Raw genomic sequence first — 23,295 nt, forward strand, 5'->3', positions numbered from 1 at the left:
AGGCCTTTCTATATGACTCACAGCTGAAAACTCCTAAGTGTGTTATCTTCCACTATGGGAATGGGAGCTCTTTAGAGTAGGGACTTTTTTTGCTTTTCCAATGGTGTTCTAAGAGCTTACACATAATAAACACTTAATAATTTTTGTTACCTTTTATTCTTACTTTTCATAATAACACAAAATAAATGGCATGATACATAGGAGTTGTTATAGATATGTAATAAATTATAGTCAATATACTTATCCAAGAGAAACAAATTCTCACATTAGCTATGCCCCCAAATCCATGACTCATTCATATTTTTAAATTGCCTATTTTGCACCAGGTACTTTGGAAGGTCTTGGGCAAACAGACAAAAAGAAATAGTCCATTTCCTCCAAGAATTTATATTCAAAAAGGTAAACCAATATGTACGTATAAATGTTTACAAAAGAATTACAAAGTAAATAGAATATAATTATTTTATCTTCCAGTTTAGAGACAAAGTGGAACAGGAATATTTCTAGATTCAAATTTCAGGAAATTAAATGGTTAAATTGTACCTCTTTATTTCTAGAATGTTTAAAAAGACATACTTATAGATGTTATCTTTAATGTTTAAAAATAAACTCCTTAAAAACAAATATTTTTTAAAATTTGGTAAAGATATCCAAAATACAGACTATTTACTATTAAATGAGATTTATTTAAAATATTTTTTTGTGAAGGATTGGGTATATTGGTTTAAAGACTTCAATTTTTTAACAGGAGACAGAAGCAAATGGGGCAAGCAAAGAATATTATTACATTTTCTTCATGGAAAAATAGAAACTCTACTTCATGGTATATAATTTAGATATTCATGATTAAGAAACTCATTAAGAGTAAGGTTGGCTGAGAAGAACCCAGATTTCAAGAAGTCACAAGAGACATACCTAAAAGCCATATTGTAGTAAATATAATGCCATAGTGTTTCAATGGACTTTTTTTTCTTCTTCTTTCTTGTGAATTCTCTTTTATTCGGTTCTTTTAACATTCTCGGAAATCCTCACACAAAGATTATCCTTTTCTGACAGTGAAGCCACTAATGTAACACATTGAGGAAAGGGAGGGTGGCATATGTAGATGACTCCACACATCCTCAGTCTGGGGCTGCCAACTTTTTAAGACTGTGAAGTGGGACATCTCAGTGTGGGCCATCTGGCCTCAAATGTCAATGTCTCACTTGTCGGGTTTAACCATGGTTGATCCGTTTCCCAAGTTGGAATGTAACTGCAAAAGGCTTTAACTCCTAAGTTGTCTGTAGTTTAGATTTTGCTATGTTACATTACTCACTTTCCTTTGTATATCGATGTCTTGCTGAATTTAGTTGCAGAAATTCCACAATGAAATAAAAAACTTTTGACTTTGATTTTTTTTTGCTTGCCTTTGTGATGTAGACATTCTAGAGTAAAAATGTACATACACACTGCTTATAGGACCAATACTTTGGCAGTCCCCACTGTTAAACCTTCAGTAAATTCTGAGCATCTCAGAGTTGGAAGCAACATCAAATAATAGCTAGTTCAAGGTGGCCTTTGAAGAAGAATTCTTTATACAATATCCCTCAGGAGCAATGATTTAGCCTCAATTCAAAGATGTCCAGTGATGGAGTACTCAATATCTGTCAAAGCCAAGTATTTCTGGAAAAGGCTACAATAAGTTTTTCTTTACACTATATCTAACCTAAATGTGCTTATCTGTTACTTCCTAAAGCTGCTTCTGGTTTTGCCTTTGGGGTCCAAACAAAACAAACAGCTAGGTGGTACTGTGGTTAGAACAACAGACCTGGAGACAGGAAGAATTGAGTTCAAATTCCTTATTAGATACTTAGATTGTGACTCTAGTAAGGCTCTTAACCACTATCTGCCTCAGTATTCCCATCTGTTACATAAGCATCATGATGGTACCTACCACCCAGGCTTGTTATAAGGATAAAGTAAAATAAGATTTTATTTACCTACTTTAAAATACTATATAAATAATTGTTATTATTCTCTAAGATAGCTCTTCAAAAGTAAATGGGGCTTATCATTTCAGCTAATTTCTTGGTCATTCTTTTTTAAATTTCTAAATATTTGTATATTAACTTTACAAGTAGCTGTCATATAGGGAACATCAAGATGATGATGAAGCCAGTAAGACATGACTTAAGTTTTGTTTCTGAAATACACTGCCTATAAGAAGTTGGGTAAGTCAGCTTTCCTCAGTGACGTAGGAAATTCTAAGATGCTAAGTTGCTGGCTGAAAAGACACTAATCTTCCATGGAAGAGATGAAAGAGGGAGTTTTCTCATTCAGAAATGCCCTAGATCACTGAAGTCATGGTTTTATTCCATTTTGTACATATGTATACATGTATGTATATGTATATACTTATATACACAAATATGTATGTGTACATAAATGTGTATATACTTATAACAGGCATAAAAGAGAAATATACACCTACATATATAGGTTTGGGTTTATAACCATGCATGGATATATAAAGAATAGATATCAGAGTCAGAGATTATATGTGAGTATATCTAGGGAATGTCTACATATGTGTGTATGCATGTGCAGAAACATATACTTATATATGTAGGTGTATATCTATGTTGTTCATGTTTGCTTGCATATCTGTATTTATATAGATAGGAAAAAGCTATATCTATTTAGATATCTATATAGTTTTATATCTATACATACATCTCTATCTCTATATCTCTACTGATCCATATCTATATCCTGATCTATGATTTACATATCCATATCTCTACTGAGAGCTACATACACATTGTGGTTTCATTGATTTAGGAAATTGAAATTTTGGAAATAATTTCCAATCATATAGATGTCAAATTACCTATAATTTTTTATAGAGTTTTTCTTACAGTCCTGAAATAGCAAGACACTTGTCCACCAGGATATAGATAATATGGATGGGAGGCAATCCTTGAATCAACATCTTTCTGACTCGAGACAGATTGGCTACTTGTTGCCTCTCTACTACTTAAGGATAATGGTCTGCATATTTATTCTAAAATAGCTTCTTCAAAAAAGTCAAAGTGTCACCCCTTTATTGCTTCTAGGTAAACGGTTTCCAATAGACACTGTAGATTTGAAGGTAATAAAGAAATAAACACATGAAGAATTTAGTATTGTGTCTCCCAAATTAGTCATTAAAAACCTTCAACATGTTTATGTTGTGGATGTATGTGTGTGTGCGTGCATATGGAAAAGCTCCTTGCTTATCCCTCACACTTTTGGGCTTACTGTATCTGAAATAATCATATATTTCCTACAAAATAAGAGAAAGACACATGTTAGCAAGCTCTTCACATCCCTACGATGAAATGTCAAAAGATTCACCTCACAGCAGGGAGATAACCAGCATCATAAATGGAAATGACTGTGCATTATAACTGTGATATTCACACCTCACTGAGGAGTCAAATGGGGACCACTGGATTGTGAACCATTGTCAAATAGCTCAGATGAGAGACTGACGATACGAACAAGAAAAATTACTCTCTAAAAGAGGATGGTTTCTTGCTTTATTCAAGTCTTTCAGGGAACTATCTGTTCTTGGGAAGCATCAATGATTAAAAAGTTAGAAACTTTTTCTTTTGTTTGGCAACTGGCTTTCAGCTGCTTACAGCTGGTATTCCATCCATAGAGGAAATCCCATTCCACTCCACTGGCTATTTAGCTCCTATTTACTTACTACAGAGCCGCTTTGTAAATAGGCTTAATGGCATATAGAATCAGCTCACAAAGGCTACCACATCATTCATGGGAAACCTCGATATTAGAACTTGTTAATAAAAAGAAAACACTATGGTTAATTTGGTTATTTCTTGGACTTCCTATCTTGTTCTTCAGACTTTTAAGTATATTTTTGTTGACTTTCCCTTTACATTTGGAATTAGGCTCATGTTTAAGGAGAAAAATAATTGTGTTTATGATACTCTTTTATTGAACTTTTTAAGTGTTCAGTGCTGTGATACATACTTGATAGATTGACTTTCCTATACAGTTGATTTTACCTTTTAAAACTTCCACTAAGTTGTGCAATGTAAGAGCAAAGTATGAGGAGAAGACACATATCATTTATAAAGAAACTGAAGATATGTATATTGAGGCTAAAGAGTGAAAGTTTCTATATAAAGATCCCCAAACTACTGATGGTCCACATGCTATTTATGGCCTCTCAATCTAGGAATAGGGTCAAAGACCTATAGAAGACTCAGAATATTACACATTAAATGATTAATAAATGACCTTATGAAAAAGAATTGTCATTCCTTAGGAATTCTGTGCCTCCAAATTTTGACCAGTTTTAGGCAGAAACTTGTATATGATATTTCCCCAGACTCACAAATAACACAAAGGACCATAGGTTCAAATATACAGTCAGCTTGACATACCATATCCCTGAGCTCTTTCAAAAAATAATCTCATTAGCCAATTCATTCCCCCCCCCTTTTCCCAACAGATCCTGCTGCTTAATAATGTTCCAGCCCAAAGCAAGCATGTGTTCTACTAGATTTTTATGCTACTTAGAGGGAATCTTAAATTGGAGGAGTAGCTGCTGCTATCAGGGGCACTGAAAATAGTAATGTTAAACTGTATTGTCATCATTACAGTAATCTAACGCAACACATATATTTGTGATACTTTTAATCTTTACTTTGCATTCATATGGCACAGATATTGATCACTCCAAGTTGATCCAGTTTCTCTTCATTTCTGGACTCAAACTGTCCATCCATACTATCTGTCCAATGTAAGTATTGAAAGACCAGTTATATGGGTTGCTACTAAAGTAATATGTTGTTATTTTTCATTCCATTTGTTTTTCTAGTATAAAGAGTCAATATCTTACATATTAGTATGGCTTCTACTCAGATATTTTTATACTGATATATTCATTCTAGTATAATTCTTTAGTCTATTGATCAAGAAAATAAAAGGAATTAATGGAAATATATCAGAAAAGCAAAAAACAAGAGATTATAAGCAAGTGACTGTACAGTTAAATACTGCCTTTATAGAATTCCTTAGCAACTTAGCAACATCTTATAATGCAGAAATGGAATTCATTTCCATTTTCTGTCCCACTGTTGACACAATTATTATTAAAAACATAGAAAAATACAAGAGAATTCTGTCTAATTTCAAAAGCATAAAATTGCTTTAAAAATAAAATATTTCTAATCAAAAACAACATTCTGACCAAAATCAAAGTCACTTACCTATTCCAATAAAAACAGCTTTGTAGCCTTCTTCCTTCAAAGTAGAGAGGGTCATTCCATTCACTGAAAGTTCTTTGCCACGTATTACCTATCAGAAAAAAATGAATTTCCCTTTTAGTTTTTTTAATTTTAACAATCATATATATGATATATACCCATGTGTATATAAAACCACTTATTAACTACAGTATTATAAATAAGTTCAAAGTAACTTCAAATATGCTGGACAGAAATCTGGGCTTTAATTGAACTTAGGAGATGCATTTGTAAATCACCTAAGGCAGTACTAGTACTAGTAATCAATGTCAGGTATGTATTTAGATTGCTAGATTCAATCTAGCAATTCAAGAAACTTATTAAATACTAAGTAGTGTTCAGGGTACTTGGAATATAGAGATAAAACATTTTTAAAATCCTTACCCTCAAGATGCATACACTCTACTGAGAAAGAGTATATCACATACACAAGTAAACAAATGAAAATATATAATAATAAAATTTTAACAGAACGATATAAAACAAATTGATCCAGCAAAAGTCTGAGACATTTTTGGGAAAAAAGTATCTAAAATAACCTGAAATATATATCTGTATCTATATATCTAAGATGAAGGCAAAATAAGAAATAAAAAAGTATCAATTCTTTGTCTAGTTTATTCTAATAATTCTAGTTGTTACATCACTAGGTTGATATTTTAATTTTTATCGTCTTGAAAAAGAACAAAGGATGGGTTTATCTCAACATTAATGTGCTTGAGAAAAGACTTCATCAGTAATTACATTAATGAACATTGATTTCTTCAACTATAAATAATATGAATCAATCATGGACAGACATGGCTTATTTTTCTTCTTTTGTATTTTCTTGAAGTAAGATTCCAATTTTTGCTTATTTCTCAGGAAAGCTTTTGGAGGTAGATAAAATAAGATTCAAATTCAGATGTGGTAATTAGGGGAAAATAAAATAATATTTAAAATAAATAAATTCTGATCCAAATCAAGCTCTGCATTTATGAAGGAGGTAAATATCTTCTACAAAAGCAGATGATTTTTCTGCATGAGCTAGGGCATTGGAAGATTAAGTTATCTTAATATGGTCTCTCCTTTTTACCAAGATTATACAGTATATTTCTTTGACCTTTGTACCTATTCAATCCCCAAATGGATCATTGTTATCCTCTGTTTATCCTTCCTTCCTGTTGTAATATATAAGCAACTTGAGAAATAGATCTATATCTCTAGAACCTAGCACTGTTTTTCCATTAATCAATCTATGCAGGTTTCAAACAGTACAGGGAACACATTAAAGGCTAAGGATGCTAATGTCTCTTGTCTTCAAAGAACATGAATTCTATTGAAGGAAATGGTATGTATACCAATATTAATAATTTATTGAAACTGAATAATAAATTCAAAGTACTATGCCATTGATGGGAGGGGCTAGGAATTGGAGGTAGGTGAATTAGGGAAGATCTCATTTTGGAGATGGTGCTTGAATTGAGTTTTAAAATAGGAATTCTAAGTAGTAGAGAAGAGTCCATTATAAGCACAGGGGAGAGCTTTACAAAGGTATGGTAACAGGAGACAAAATTCTGGTGCAAGGAATAGAAGGAGGTCACTTTGGCTAGAATAAAGAAATTGTAAAGGGGAGTAATATGTGATAATTTGACAATGATAGCTCCTGTAATTGTTCAAGTGAGAATTCTAATGGATCATATGAACCAGGGTAGTAGCCAAGTGCTTGGAGAAAGAAGATAGATGAAAGAGATGTTGTAGAAGTTATAGTGATCATTGGAGTTTAATAAGAATTTCTTAATTGAATGAGAGCATGTTAATATTCTTTTGCTTCCTCTTATTCCCAAAGAAATTGAAATGTTGTTATTCCTCATTGTTCATGCACAAATGACTTTTTCTGGTATTGGCTTTCTCCAATGTGTTAGAATGGATAAATACTTCACTAAAATATGAAATGGCTTTTTAAGGAGTAAGGCATCCTTCTTTTCATTGTAATTTGGTAAAGTTAACTTTGTTCTAAAAGTCTTATGACACAATAGAAGAAATGTTCAAATAAATATAATTTCTCTACACTATCTATTTTATTTTTAGTGGATGTGTGGAAAGGGAACTTATCATGTTGCCACTCCATATGCTGAAGAAAATACACACAGATGCCTCAGCAGTTCCATCCATTCTTGAAAATGTTGGCAGTATACAATTAATTTGGACATTCTTGAAATCAGATACCAAGTTTGCCTTATGAAGGGGCTATTGAGGTCATTGACATCTTTGGTGAGCACTATTAATTTTAGTGATCCTAAAGATTAAGCTTCTATAAAGAGGCAGGTTCCGGATAATCAGTGAATACATATACTGCTTATCTATTATTTACCTTAGACCAGAAAAAATGACCTTCCCTGCAACATACTTGACAGGTGTTCATTTAGCTTTTATTTAAAGGCTTCATTTTGTTCAGGTTGATTAACACTGAAAATTCCAATCTCATATGAAATAATTAGGCTTGAAATCTTTGCACATTTAAACAATTTGTGATCTCATCGATAAAGATATTCCAATCAATAATGAAGATAGCAACTCATTCGTTCCTAACTACCTCTTTAACTCTTTTCTATGTCCATCTTAAGTTCTCCACAGATACACAATCAGCAGGTTTGAGGTTTTTTCTACTTTCTCCTAACACCATTAGATGAACTGTCAAACCAGGTATCCCTCACTCTTGTCATGTGATCAGCCCATTGCATTTTGTCATAAATTATCCTGATGACCTTCTTTACTCAAGATTTTCATAGTTCCTTATTTTTTATGTATTATTTGGAAGTCTGCTCACATCTATCTACCATATACCTTTCCATTGCTCTCTGAGTTGTAGTCATTTCTAATTCTTCATAGGCTATAGTTTCCATGGCTCATAGCCATATAACCACATTGGCCAGATATGTGTATTTAAAAGATGAGCTATTAGTTCCTGGAAAGTAGAGGGTTATTAGTATGCGATATATCTTAAACATATATGTATGGATATACATGAGTGTATATATGGTTTCTTAAAAGGAATATATCCTACTCTCTTTATTCTTTGTAATTCTGAAACCAATATGTTTTCCATCTGCAGTATTTGTGGAAGAGACAGATAAGCACTTCGAGTTGTCCATATAATTACATATCGTTATAAAGGCAGAGGGGTTCTAATCCCTAATCAATTTCCATTTCTGTTTTTTTTTCCTAGAGGAATCTGAATGATACCTTCATGTTATGGAGTGGTTATACCCATTGGAATATTCCTCAGAGAACATAGGAAATGCTTATTATTTGCTCTTTGTGACATTTGAGGTATAACTTGTTTGAAAAGCTGTGTATCTCTATAAAAGCAAGCTGATAAATCAGTTCTCTCTCTGGACATCAGTTTTGTCTTTCTTAAAGAAAAGAAACTGCTGAACAGCAGAGTAACCTATGTTAAGAACTTTTGTATTCATTCTTACTTATTTTCAAAACCAGATATGGCTGCCTTTAAGCAAAGGACCACGAATGTGTCTTATGCTTGCATACAGACCTGTAGGGAGTTTTCACACCATGATGTGGTAGCAACTAGAACCCAGACACTTCCCACAAAATCACACATGGTAGAAGGGCATATATATGTGTACTCATGTATCCTTAAAAAGGACCTCTGACCTCAGCTTTCCCCCTTCAGAACTATATCAATCTAACCAAAAATAAAAAAGAAAGGAGTAAAGGAAGTGAGTGAAAATTTTGATTTAATATATCTCTGGTGAAAACTGAATCAGGATAAAAAGGAATACCTTCTCTTCAGCAGCACATTATACATAATAAAAATTGTCCATGTATTAGAGCAAAAAACTTCACAAACGAATACAGAAAAAACAGAAGTAATAAATGTATCCTCTTCAGATCATAAAGCAGTAAAAAATATAATGAATAAGCATTTCATGGAAAGGCAAAATAAAAATTATTGGAAAATAAATAATCTAATTCTAAAAAAGAGGTGGATCAAAGAGCAAAATGTAGAAAAAAATCAATGATTTCATTAAAGAAAATGACAATAAGAGACAACAGAATTTGGAGGATAGAGCCAAAGCAGTACAGAGGAGAAAATTAATATCTCTGAATCCTTATATCAATAAAAGAGTGAAAGAGCAGATTAATGGATAGGGCAGGCAACTAAAAAACTAGAAAAAGAATAAATTAAAAATCACCAAATAAATATTAAATTAGAAAACCTAGGAGAAATAAATTAAGTAGAAAGAAAAGAGAATCATTTAACTAATAAATAAGATGTGGAGATGGTTTTATAAAATAAAAATAAAATAATAGAAAGAACATAGGTTATTTAATTAAAAAAAGAAAATCAAATTACAGTATCAAAAATTAAAAGGTTGATTTCACTACCAATGATGAGGAAATAAAAGCAAACATTAGGAGTTACTTTGCCAATTATATGACAATAAATATGAAAATCCAGGTGAAGTGGATAAATCTCTATAAAAATATAAATTGCCCATATTACCAAAAGAGGAAATAGAGTACTTAAATAATCCCACTGCAGAAAAAAAAATGAACAAGCCATCAATGAATTCCCTAAGGAAAAAACCTTCAGGGTCAGATGAATTGACAAATGAATTCTATCAAACATTAAAGGAATAATTAATCCAAATACTAAATAAACTATTTGTCTCAATAGGAAAAGAATGAATTGTACCAAATTCTTTTTTTTTTACACCCTTGTACTTCAGTGTATTGTCTCATAGGTGGAAGATTGGTAAGGGTGGGCAATGGGGGTCAAGTGACTTGCCCAGGGTCTCACAGCTGGGAAGTGGCTGAGGCCGGGTTTGAACCTAGGACCTCCTGTCTCTAGGCCTGACTCTCACTCCACTGAGCTACCCAGCTGCCCCATACCAAATTCTTTTTATGACACAAATATGGTGTTGACACCTATGTCAGAAAGACCAAAAACAGAAAAAAAATGACAAATCAATTTCCTGAATATTGATGCAAAAATCTTAAATAAAATAACAAGCAAAGAGATTATAGCAGAATAACCCAAAAATCATTCACTATGACCTTCCAGATGGGATTTAAGCCAAAAATGGAAGGCTGGTTTAATATTAGAAAAACTCTTAACCTAATTGACCATATCAATAAAAAAAATCACATGATAATCTCAATAGATGCAGAAAAAGACAAAATACAAAAGCTATTCTATTAAAAACAGTAGAAATAAAAAGCATAGGAATAAGTTGACGTTTCCTAAAATAATAAGTAGATCTATTTAAAACCATCACCAAGAATCATCTGCAATGGGGATAAGTTAAACTAGAAGAAATAATAACAAAATTCATTTGGAAGAACAAAAGCTCAAGTATTCCAAGGGGATTAATGAAAAAACTGTTAAGGATGGTGGACTAGCAACACCAGATCTCAAAAACTATCTTCAAAACAATCTGGTACTTGCTAAAAAAATGAATTGTGGATCAATGGAATAGATTAATGACCTTAAATGACCTTAACAAACTACTACATAATAAACCCAAAGATTCTAATTTTGGGGATAAAAACGCACTATTTGATAACTGCTGGGAAAATTGGATAACAAATTTGAAACCTGGTCATCTTGTCTGATACATGAGGTATTATTAAAGTTTTAGAATTTTTGATAAGTATATTAATTCAGCCTATAGTCTTGCAATACTCTCATTCTCCATAATCTTTCAAAAGTCCCCCAGGGAAGCCAATTTTGTTTCTGAATTTATTAACTATTTTTCATTTAAATATAGAAACAATTTTGATAATTATTTTCTGACACTTATTATTTAATTTTCACTCTCCCTCTCTTTCCCTCTACTTTTCAAAGTGGTAAATAGTCTGATGTAGTCTATTGCAGTACTTTCATGATGTCTATGTTGCTCATCATGATAAAAAATATATATATCACACATACAACAAAAATCTCATGAAAGAAATAAAGTGGAAGATAGCATTCTTTGATTCAAATTCAAACCCCAATAGTTCTTTCTTAGGTTTATAAGGATATTAGAAAATAAGTATTGTTTTATTAGTTTAGAGATAAGAAGTAGAGAAGCTGGCTTGAGAAATAATTGGAGTTTCAAATAGAGCTGAGAGAGTATTAATTTCAACTGGTGGCAGTTATAACCTTTATTCTATGACAGTTACACACTCTGGCTGTGGTATTCCAGGTGTGGGTTTCTGGCAGTCGGCAGTGCTACATGCAGCTTCTTTCTCTCTCAGAGCTGGAGAAGGTAACATCTTTGTTTCTCTCTATCTCGGTCTGAGGGAATGTCTTGAAGGAGGGGAGTGTTTTCTTTTCCAACTTGGGAAACACTATTCATTTATCTGTTACTGTCTAAATTGGTTAAACTGTGAAAAGACCAAACAAAACCTGGTCTTTGTTTTGGATTCTGATTCTGTTAAGGCTCAGAGTCCTAACCTGATTATTGTGGAGACTCAACTGGCTAGCCTTAGTTATCTTTATAACTTAAAGGCAAAGTTAAGAGGTAGAAGGGTTAGGTTTATTTTGAATAGTATAAATTTGGTTAGTTAGATCAGGGAGGATTAGTGTAGCCTGTGAATCACAGGAGAAGCAGTTCCTTGTGGGACCTGGAAGTTTATTTGGATGGAATTAGAATCCCTTAGAATTAGAAATCCTTTTTCCTTTATATATATTTAAATAAATAGTTTATTTTTCATAAACAAGAGTCTCTTTAGTGTTCCTTGTGCCTTGCATTGCTTGCCTAATTTTATTTTTACAGGTTTTGGACAACATTTCATCATGATTCCCTTTTTGTTATCTAAGAAACTTACTTTATTGTTATTAGTTTAGTCATTCACAGTTAATCATTGTATTATATTTGTGTTACTGTATACATTATTCTCCTGATTTTTCTTACTTCACTTTGCATCATTTCTTGGATATCTTTCCAGGTTTTTCTGAACTCATCCTGTTCATCATCTCTTAGGGTACAATAATATTCCATTATAGCCATATACCACCATATGTACATCGATTGCCCAAGTGATAGACAGCAAGTTTGAAATTCTTGACAATTATTAAAATATTTCTGCCAGTTGCAAAAAAGTATTTTTGTGCTAGTAGGTTCTTTTCCCCATCTTTATTTTCTCTGGATCCAAATCTACCTAATAGCATTATTAATGGGTCAAAGGATATGCCTAGTTTGATGGCCCTTTGATCAGGTTCAAAATTGCTCTCTAGAATGGTTGTATCAGTTCACAATTCCACCAGCAGTGTATTAGTGTACTGATTTTTCCATATCTCCTCCAACATTTATCATTTTCCATTTTTTGTTATGTTAGTCAGTCTGATGGTTGAGGGGTGGTATTTCAGAGTTGTTTTATTTTTGCATTTCTCTAATTAACAGTGATATGAAGCATTTTTTCATATGAAAGGTAGTTTTAATTTCTTGACCTGAGAATAGCCTGTTCATATCTTTTGATCACTTGTAAATTGGTAAATGCTTTATATTCCTATAAATTTGACTCATTTCTCTTTATATATGAGAAATGAAGCCTTTGTTAGAGTGACTTGTTATAAGGATTTTCCTAGTTGTCATTTTCCCTTAGATTTTGGTTGCACTGTTTTTGTTTGTGCAGACATTTTTTTAAATTAATGCAAAGTTCTCTGTTCTACGTCTCACAATGTTCTCTATGTCTTATGTTGACCTAAATTTTTCCTTTAGTCATAGGTTTAACAGGTAAGCTATATGTGTTCTCCTAATTTGTTTATGGTATCGCTTTTTATTCTTAAATCATATATTCATGTTTACTTTACTTTGGCATATGGCATAAGTTGTTGGTCTATGCCTAATTTATGCCTTATTGTTTTCCAGTTTTCTCAGCAGTTATTGTCAAATAGGGAATTCTTCCAAAATCATAGCTATTTCATTGGTCTTCCACTCTATTTCTTAGCCAGTACCAGATTGACTTGATGGTTACCAATTTATGATATGAGATATGGTATAGCTAAGCAATCTTTCTTCATTTTTCCCCATTAATTGCCTTGATATTTTTGGTCTTTTTTTCTTTTAGGTATTTTTTCTACCTCTATAAGATAATTTTCAGGTAATTTGATTGGCATGGCACTGATTAAGTAAGTTAATTTAGGAGGAATTTTCATTTTTATTATACTGATTTGGTCTACCCAGGAGCAATTAATATTTTTACAATTGTCTAAAAAATATTTTCTTTGTGTGAACAGTGTTTTGTAGTTGTGATCTCATACTTCCTGGCTTTGTCTTGGCAAGTACATTCTCAGTTACTTTATAATATCTACGAATATTTTAAATGCAATTTCTCTCTCTTGCTGTTGGGCATTATTGATAGTATAGATAAATGCTAGAGACTTTTCAAAGTTTATTTTATATCCTATAATTTTGCTAAAGCTGTTAATTATTTTTATTCTTTTTCTTGGTTGATTCTCGAGGATTTTCTATGTATACTACAATGTCATCTGCAAAGAGTGATAGCTTTATTTCCTCACTGATTATTCTAATTCCTTCAATTTTTTATTCTTCTATTATTGCTACATCTAGCATTTCTACTACAATATTGAATAGTAGTGACAATCATGGGCATTCTTGTTTTACTCCTGATTTCAATGGGAAGATTTCCAGCTCTTCCCTTTATAGATTATGTTTGCTAATGGTTTTAGAAACCATTTATCATTTGAGGAATGTTCAATTTATCCTAATGTTCTCTGGTGTTTTTTAATAGGAAGTTTTTATTTTTTCAAAATCGTTTTCTGCATCTATTGAAATAATCATATGGTTTTGTTACTGATATTGTCAATTATCTTGATAGTTTTCCTAATTTTGAAACATCCCTGCATTCCTGGTATAAAATCTATCTGGAGGTAGTGTATGTTCCTGATGATTTCTTAATGTAACCTTCTTGTTTGCATTTTCTTTAATGTTTTTCCAGTAATATTCATTGGGGCTATTTGCCTATAGTTTTCCTTCTCTATTTTTGTTCTTCCTGGTTTAGGTATGAACATTGTATTTGAATCATAAAAGGAATTTGGTAGGATTCCTTTCTCTGAAATTTTTCAATAATATGGTTTATGCAGTAACAGAATTAATTGTTCTTTAAATGTTTGGTAGAATTTACTTGTAAATCCATCTGGCCCTGGAGCTTTTTTCTTAGAGAATTCATCAATGGCTTGTTCAATTCCTTTTTCTTAAGATGGGATTGTTTAACTATTCTTTTATCTCTTTTATTAATCTGGGCAATTAATATTTCTTTAACTATTCATCTTCATTAAGGTTATCAGATTTATTGGCATATAGTTAGGCAAAATAATTTCTCATAATAGGGTTAATTTCATCTTATATCATTTATGATCTTACTTTTTTCATTTTTAATATAGATAATTTGATTTTTTCTTTCTTTATTTCATCAAATCAATCAATATTTATTGTTTTTTTTTCCATAAAACCTCCCTTGTCTTATTATTTTATTTATCAGTTCCATTTTTTAAATTTTCAGTTTTATTAAAAATCTCTTTTTCAGGATTTCTAACTTGGCTTTTAATTGGGATTTCCTAAATGTGCTATTTTTTAGTGTTTTAGTTGTATACCAATTCATTGAACTTCTCCCCTGTTTCACTGATGTAAGTATGTAGAGATATAAATTGTCCCCAAATTACTGCTTTGACTACATCTCAAAAATTTTATTATGTTGTCTCCTCATTCTCTTTAATGAAATTGTGAATTGGTTTTATGATTTGTTCTTTGACTCACTCATTCTTTAATATAATGTTATTTGGTTTCTAATTAATTTTTCATCTTTTTGTTTCCTCCAGGATTTTGTTCAGTATAATATTATAGCATTATAGTCTGAGAGGTATGAATTTAATATGTCTGTATTTATGCATTTTAAATCCTATTCTATGAACCATTTTTGTGAAGTTATCATGTGCTGTTTAGAAAAGAGCATATTCTTTTCTATTCACTTCTTCTCCAGAGATCTATCATATCTAATTTTTTTTAAATTTTATTAGCCTCCTTAATGTCTTTGTTCTTTATTTTTTGATTTAATATCTCTAGCTCTGAGAAAGGAAGGTTAATATCCCCTATTAATATTATTAATATTCTATTTCCTCTTGTGATTCACATAGTTTCTCCTTTAGGAATTTAGATGGTAAACCATTTGGTGCACATGTATTTAATATTGATAATGTTTTAGCATCTTTTGTTCTTTTAAACAATATGTAAATTTCCTCTCTTATCTTTGTTAATTAGATCAATTTTCACTTTTATTTTTCTAAAATTATAATTGCTACTGCAGATTTTTTAAAACTTTAGTGGCAGCTGTATGGGTGTGAGTATTGATGGTAGGGGGCTGTATCTAGACTCCCCCCCTTGTTAGCTTTCAATGGGCCAGATTAGCTATCATTCACCCGCACTCCAGGTAAGACCTATGAAGCAACAAACTCAAAGAAGTTCCCCAAACTGGCAAAGCTATAGTGGGGATGTTGAAGGAAGGTGTTGGGGTTCAGTTGAGACCCTAATGGGTTGGATACCACCTTCATAGCTAGCCCTATTGAGACAAGCCTCCCCCACTCCTAAATTCAAGTTACCTTTTGCCCATCAAGATGAAGTCAGGCAATGGTCTTCCCCTGAGCCACAAGATCAGTCACCTCCCCCTCTCAATGTAACTGCTCCAGACTCTAAGTATCAAACTATCAGGGGTTTATTAAATGATACATTAAATTCAGGGTACAGGGGGAAAAAGTATAGGGGAATCAAGGAAGGACAGAAAGGATGAACTTCACTATCAGCTATGTCTTCTCCCCAAGAGAGTGGCTGTGGACTTCTGTGGCTTGGTCACAGTAGCTAACTCTCTCTTCCCCTTACAATCTCCTATCAAATATTTCTAAACTATTACAAGAAGGAAGTAACTGGATCAATGGATTCAGGCAGGATCAGGGAAGGTACTCCCCCCCCCTCATTCAAGCCTGCTCCCCCAGGAGTTTGAGCTCTCCTGCCAAATTGGAGATTTGCTGTTCAATATCTTTCTTTGTTGGTAAATGAAGATTGTAGGAATTGATGTTAGTAGTTGTGATCTCCCAATAATCCCTAATAAAGGTACAGAGGAACTCAGTTCACTCAGGATCCACCCCAAAATCAAAACCTCCCAACCAAAGATCCAACCCCGCAGGGTCCCAGTCCAGTCAGGAGTGAAGTGACAGTTGAGAAAACTCCTCCAAACTCCTCTTGCTGCTGATCCCTCCCAAAAGGAATTCTGAATGGGCAATATTCTGCTGGGCTGTTTCAGGGTCCCTTCCAACTCCAATTGCCTGCTCCCCTTTTCACATTTTGGTCCACAGTTACAAAGCACAGTAGATTTTGCTCTAGCCCTTTACTCTTCCTCTGTGTATTTTAAATGTGTTTCTTGTAAACAGCATATTATGGAATTCTGGCTTTTAATTCATTTAGCTATCTTCTTCATTCTGTGGGTGAGTTCATTTCATTCACATTCATGGTTATGGTGACTAACTTTGTGTTTCCTTCCATTTTATTTTTTCCTCCATTTATCCTTCTTTTCTCCTTTAAGAATTTCCTTCTAAAAAATGGTTTTACTTCTCTTTACCCGTGTCCCAAAGTTCTTCCTTCCCTTTGTTTCTCCTTTTTTTGTTCTCCCTTCCCTTTTTATTTCCCTAATGAGTAAGATATATTTCTATATGAAATTGAGTGGTGATGTTATTCTCGCTTTGGGCCAATTCCAATGACAGTAAAGTCTGCCCATCCCTTCTTTCTTCCTTTCCACTATATTGATTCTTACATTCCTCCTTTTGAGGTAATTTGTCCTCAATTTTCTCTCCTTTTCTCTTTTCCCAGTGTATTACTTTTTCTTATCCCTTGATTTAAAAAAAAATCATTCCTTTAAATTCAACTTACTCTTTGTGTTCTGCCTGTAAATACTCCAATTCATTGCCCTATTAGTGAAAATGTTTTTAAGTAGTTTCAGTTCTTTAAGTATTTTAGGAACTTCAAGTATCATAGATATCTTAAGCATCTTAATTATTACCTTATGTCAACTGAACCCCGTGGTTTTCCTTGATTACTTTAATTATATTAAGTACTTTAGATATTTCTCGTATTATAAAAATTGTAATTATCCATGAGATATGATATTTTTAAGCCCACTGATTACCTCTAATATTTTTTCTGCTTTCCTTTTTCTGCTTCTTTTGAGAGTCATAATTAATAATTGGGTTTTCTTTTTAGCTGGAACATTTTTTCATGAATGCCTGGAATTCATCTATTTCATTAAATGTCCATTTCTTCCCTTGAAGTATTAAGCTCAGTTTTTCTGGATAGGTGATTTTTTTGTTGGTAGACCTAGATTTTTTTGTCTTGTAGAATATCATGTTCCTTGCCTTTTGATCCTTTAGTATAGAAGCTGGTGGATCCTATATTATCCTGAATGAGGTTCCAGAATTTTTAATTTTATTTTTCTGGATGTTTGTAGTATTTACTCCATGGCTTGGGGATTCTGGATTTTGGTTATAATAGTCGTGGGATTTTTAAATTTGAGATTTCTTTTTTGGAAGTGATCTATGAATTTTTTTCAATTTCTAATTTCCTCTATTGTTTCAGAATGTCAGGGAAGTTTTTCCTGATAATTTCTTTCAATATTGTATCCAGGTTCATTTTTTGATTGTGGCTTTAAGGCCTTCTAATTATTCTTAGAATATTTCTCTTGAATCTATTTTCCATGCCATTATTTCAATACAATGAAAAATTTCAGATCTTCTATGTTTAAATGCTTTTTAATTTGTTTTGTTTCATGCTGTCTCATAGAGTTGTTAGTTTACATTTGTCTAATTTTAATTTTTAGGGAGCCATTTTCTTCTTTGAGATTTTGTATACTTTTCTTAGTATTTTCCTCTTGAAGTATTATTGTATTTTCTTTTTTAGGAAACTGTTTTCTTCAGTAAATTTTTGTTTTAAGCTGTTAATGTTTAAAATTATTTTCTTTTCTAATCTTTTTAAGTTTCTTATTATTTGTTTTAATATCATTTAAAAAAAGTCTTTCCAATTCTTTATTTTAGGCTTAAATTTTTTTTTTGCACATTTTCCTTTGAGGCTTCAAATGTTTTTTTTGTTTGTTTGTTTGTTTTTTTTTTTTTTTTTGTATTGCTATCTTCTGAGATTTTATTTTGGTCATATCTCTTGTTTCTAGTATTAGGCTTTTTCTCTGTCTTTTCCTCATTTTAGCATTATCTTTTCCATTGATTTTGCCTATATCATGAAGCTTAACTCTATTCCTGGGGAGAAAACACTGTCCTTTATTTTGACTGTGTCTGGACTTAGCTTAGCTCTTCTGGTCTCAGATTAAGCGCTCAGCAGCGGCAAATGGCTGTCCTACTATATGAAGGTTTGCAGCTTTTTGGTTCAGCTGGTTTGAGTCAGGTTCTACCTAATCCCACCAAGGCTACAACTTGTTTGGCTGAGTTCCTCAAACTGCTGCCTGTACTGGGTTATACCCTGCCTCTGTTCTGGCTAGATTATGGAGGGCAGCTTTCCTTGTTCTTTATTATATTGATTTTCCACTTATCCTGCTGAGGCAGGACTGAGCCAATTTTGCTCTTTACCTTGCCTTTTGTATTTTATCACATCTGAATTCTGCTGAGCTGGACCCAGCCAGCTGTGAACTTTCTCTTGCCTGAACTGTATTTTGTCTGAGTTCCACTGAGGCTTCTTTAACACTCTCTCCTGAGTACCCCACTGAGATGGGTCCTCCTTGCTGCCTTTCCACATTGTTCTAGGCTGGAAAACTGCTTAACCTCTTTTGTCTTTTTCTGCTGCTCCTTATATTCATTTTGAGTTTGTCTATGGTTGTTTGGACAGTGGTTAGCAGAATTCAGTTATTGCTTGTTTGCCATCTTGCTTGATCACATCAGTATTTTTGAGCTCTTTTGTCCAGGTCTTTGGGCTCAACACTACCATCAAGAATCAAAATTTTCGATTCGTAGTAATATTTAACATGTTGATATTAAGCAATCAAACTACCAACTATTACAACTATGCCGAGGTATGTGGTGAGGATGTCTTGATTCCTTGAGGACCCTTTCATAAAACTACTTGGATAAGGGGAACAGAATATGGAAATGAAAGGGCGAGTCACCAGTGAGGAAGAGCTTACCTCTTACATTTTCATGAGTTGAAAGAAATAGGCAATCTAATAGTTTCTTTCTTTAATTAATTATTATGGGTAAAAGGATATTAAGCTCAAGTATTTCCCTTATACTTGAGATATAAGTGTTAGCACCTCCTAAATTTCATCACTCTGCTCAGATATTCTCATTCTTGTTATGCCTTTGATTGTAATTTTCTAAATTTCTACAGTGTACCAGAATTTCTATGAAATAGCCACTTCCTTGGAGAAAGTTTGTGTGTCTCTGTGTGTGTGTTTGTGTGTGTGTATAAATTCACTGGGGAAGAGATGATCGAAATTATTTTTAAAATCAAAAAGTAATCCATAATTAATCTTTTTAGTAACATTAATGTTTTTTAAAAGTATGGTAAACAGATACTATGTTCTTGTTTTTCAAATTTTATTAGTTAGTAGTTATTTGTCAAAGTTAAGTTCTTTTTTTCTTCTTCAAGGGAGAATAATTATAAACAAGCAAATATAAGACGATAAGTGTTTGTTTTTCCTTTTCTCTTCTTATATATTAGGTATAAATTATGATGCTAAATTAGAGGAACATCAGTATTTTGTTATCCACTTTGACAAACACCTCCTACATGTAGTTGCAGAATACATTATGCAAAATAGGCTACTTTATTAATCTATTGTGTTATATCTATTATGAAAACTTAAAATTTTGAAGTAAAAATATCAATATGTTTAAGTAAAGAAGAACAGAATATTTGTCTTAATTGATTAAAAAGCATAGCAGCATCAGGAGAACTATTTAAAAAGTATAACATACCACCCTTCTTCCAATCTTTAATAAAACAACAAAGTCTTTTGTTTCAATAAATAAAGAAAAATTTGAAACAAATTTCTTTCTGTTAATGAGTCATTGCTTATGTTGATAGTGGATTATCATATTAACAGTGCTAATCTTAAGCATGTAATAAGTAAAATATTCCCATAAGAAATTTATTACCCCCAAAAAAGTGTTGGCAAAAAGTTAAAGGTTCCTTTTTTTCAAAGGGGGAGCAGCTAATTTCCTTGAAAAAAACTTGATTAAAGGACTCAAATCCTTCTGTTAGCTATACTGAACCCCTAAAGCAATTTAGGAATTTGTTTCTTACAGACAATTAATCACATGCAGGCATGCCAGATGAGAACTATTGATTGCCCTTTTCCAGACTAGTGGCATTCAGACAGTAGACAGACAAATGCCCTAAGCAAGAGAATCTTTCTGCTGCTGCCTAGTGTAGCTTTTAATTGTTCTTTACAAAAGTATATGGCATTTTGGTGTTAATCTTTAGTCGAGCACTCATTCCTTTCTAACCCGGTTATATATGAACAGGTTACATTTTTTCATTACCTTCACTCCAAGGTCCTTCATGAGTTCAATCTCAAAATTCACAGCATCGTATGGCAGCCGAAACTGAGGAATTTCACTTGTACTAGGATAAAGAAAAATTTGTGAAACAATTACCAATCATAAAGAAATGACAAACTGTCTTTATCGATCAACATTAAAGACCTAAGGACCTATTTGAGAGCATTTACTGTTTTACAAGGGCATTTTTCACTTCATTTAATGAGTGCCAAAGACAGTTCAAATTAGTATTCATGCAGCAAAACTTTCACTGGCCTAGAGTAGTTATAAGGAGAAAGTGATATGTGATGAAAATGCCGTAGGTAGCTAGAAACAAAGGTGAGGGAAGAGCTAATGGTTAAGAATCACTTAAAAATTTTGTCTAAGCAAATATGCCATATATTTTATTTGTCTAATTTGTGTATATGTATGTGCCCACATGAACATATATACATATGTATGCTTTATACTCATAAAGAAATATGATATATATGGTGGTATATTTTGCTCCTACTTTAAAAGTAAAACACCCTCCAAGAATGAAATAAATAATCCAATTACTATTATATTTTATAAATATTTCTGTTTGCCTAAATACTAATCTCTAACTTTGTCATTATTATTCTGCTTAAAGAATTACAAGTCATGTTGCATGTGGTCTATAGAATAATTTTAATAGGGAACCAATCTTCCATTATGAAAACTTCAAACTGTCTCCAAAGGTTTACACAATGATAATGTAATTGTATTTGACATCTATACTTCCTGCCTACACTAAAATCACAAAGCCTTTGGGCATGGAACTAACAATTTAATTGCACAATATTTTCTTTGCATAAGGTTAAGGCAAAGTAACTTTTAAATGTCTTTAGAAATTTAATTTACTATACCAAAGAAAATAAGGAATTTCATGAGCTTCTAGTAAATGAATGTCCTAAAAAAATTAATGAAATTTCCTTTTATACAAATGAAAACCATGCTATTCACTAGTTATATAATCTTGAATAAACCACTTAACCCTTTCCTCAGTTCCCTCTTATTGATATTGACAGTATTGTATACAAAATAAACTCAGAAAAAATTACATCATTGTATGTGGTTACAACAAAAGCTAGGAGGAAATAGTAGAATGTATAATTCAAAATAATGAGAAATTGCAATTTTAACAAATATATGGGAGCCAATCTACTAAGATCCATTTGAGAGCTTTATGTGCACGTGCATATGTATAGATGCATATATACATTATCTAATTACAAAACATGTAAAACAAATAAAGAATTGGAGAGAGAGTAAATGTATATGGCTGATTTGTTACAATATAATCAATAGAAAATTACTACCTAAAATAATTTGAAGTTTTCATGTTATCCCAATTAAATAATCAGGATCAACAGAATTAGCTAAAATTAAAAAAACAATAAGTTATTTGGAAAAAATCTATCTCAAGGCAAATTTCAAGGCAAACATGAAAAACACTGGAATGAAACAAATAACATATAGTTTTCACTATACTACAAAGGTATATTCATTTCATTTATTTGGTTATGGTTTAAGAATAGGAAAGTAAGTCATTGGAATAAATTACACAGGGAAGTAACAGAAACCACTGAGTTTAATAACCAACTGGTCAATAAAACAAAAAACCTAAATTATCTAGGAACACTTCTCTATCTGACAAGAACTGCTGGGAAAACTGGAAAGGAGTCTGGCAAAAATTAGGTTTGGACCAATAACTTATACTTGGAACTATAATACAATCTAATAAATTAACAATAACTACATTACCTGAATATAATTAAGAAATAATATATAAAATGAGTAATAATACATTAATGAAATTAATTTAAATACTAATAAAATTAGAGGGCAATTAGGTAGGTTTCCTTAAAAGTTATGTCTAATTGGTGAATTCTTAACGAAGTAAGGGATAGTAGCAACCATAAAAAGTAAAATAAATAATTTCATTATAAGAAATTAAAAATCTTTCATAGAAATATAACTAATGAAACTTGGATAAGAAAGGAAATTGTCAATTGGAGAAAAATAATACCTTTGATTCAAATAATTTTGAAAGGGGTCTGTTAGCCACAATAAATAGAATATTCTTTCTATCCTTTCTACTCTCCAATAAAAAGGATTTTTAAAAATAAATAAGATTAACGAAGCAAAGCCAATCCATAAATTACTCAGTTTTGAAAATGTCTATTTCTGTTCCATCACATTTCTGTCAAGAGGTGAAAGCCATATCTCATACTTTGTCTTTTGGAGTTAAATGGTCATTGCTGTAATCAGAGCAGTTAACCCTTCAAAATATATTTGTCTTTATAATACTATATACTCCTAGTTCTCAATTCATTTTATAAATTCATACAAGTACTCTGAGGTTCCTCTGTATTTGTCACTTTTATCACTTCATATGTCATTAATATTCCATTAGGTAAATATATAATTTTTCTT

General features: G+C 32.0%; 1 protein-coding gene across 1 annotated transcript in view; it reads right to left on the reverse strand.

Annotated features, from left to right (window-relative positions):
- DPYD (dihydropyrimidine dehydrogenase) overlaps window positions 1–23,295 on the reverse strand; it is a 974,103-nt gene that overhangs the window by 665,584 nt on the left and 285,224 nt on the right. The window contains exons 7-8 of the mRNA XM_044672105.1: window positions 20,839–20,920; window positions 5,262–5,349 (exon numbers count right to left, since the gene is read on the reverse strand). Of these exons, the coding sequence (XP_044528040.1) occupies window positions 5,262–5,349; window positions 20,839–20,920 (170 nt within the window). The remainder of the gene's footprint in view (window positions 1–5,261; window positions 5,350–20,838; window positions 20,921–23,295) is intronic.

Source organism: Gracilinanus agilis, chromosome 4 (genome assembly GCF_016433145.1).
Source record: "Gracilinanus agilis isolate LMUSP501 chromosome 4, AgileGrace, whole genome shotgun sequence".
NCBI lineage: Eukaryota > Metazoa > Chordata > Mammalia > Didelphimorphia > Didelphidae > Gracilinanus > Gracilinanus agilis.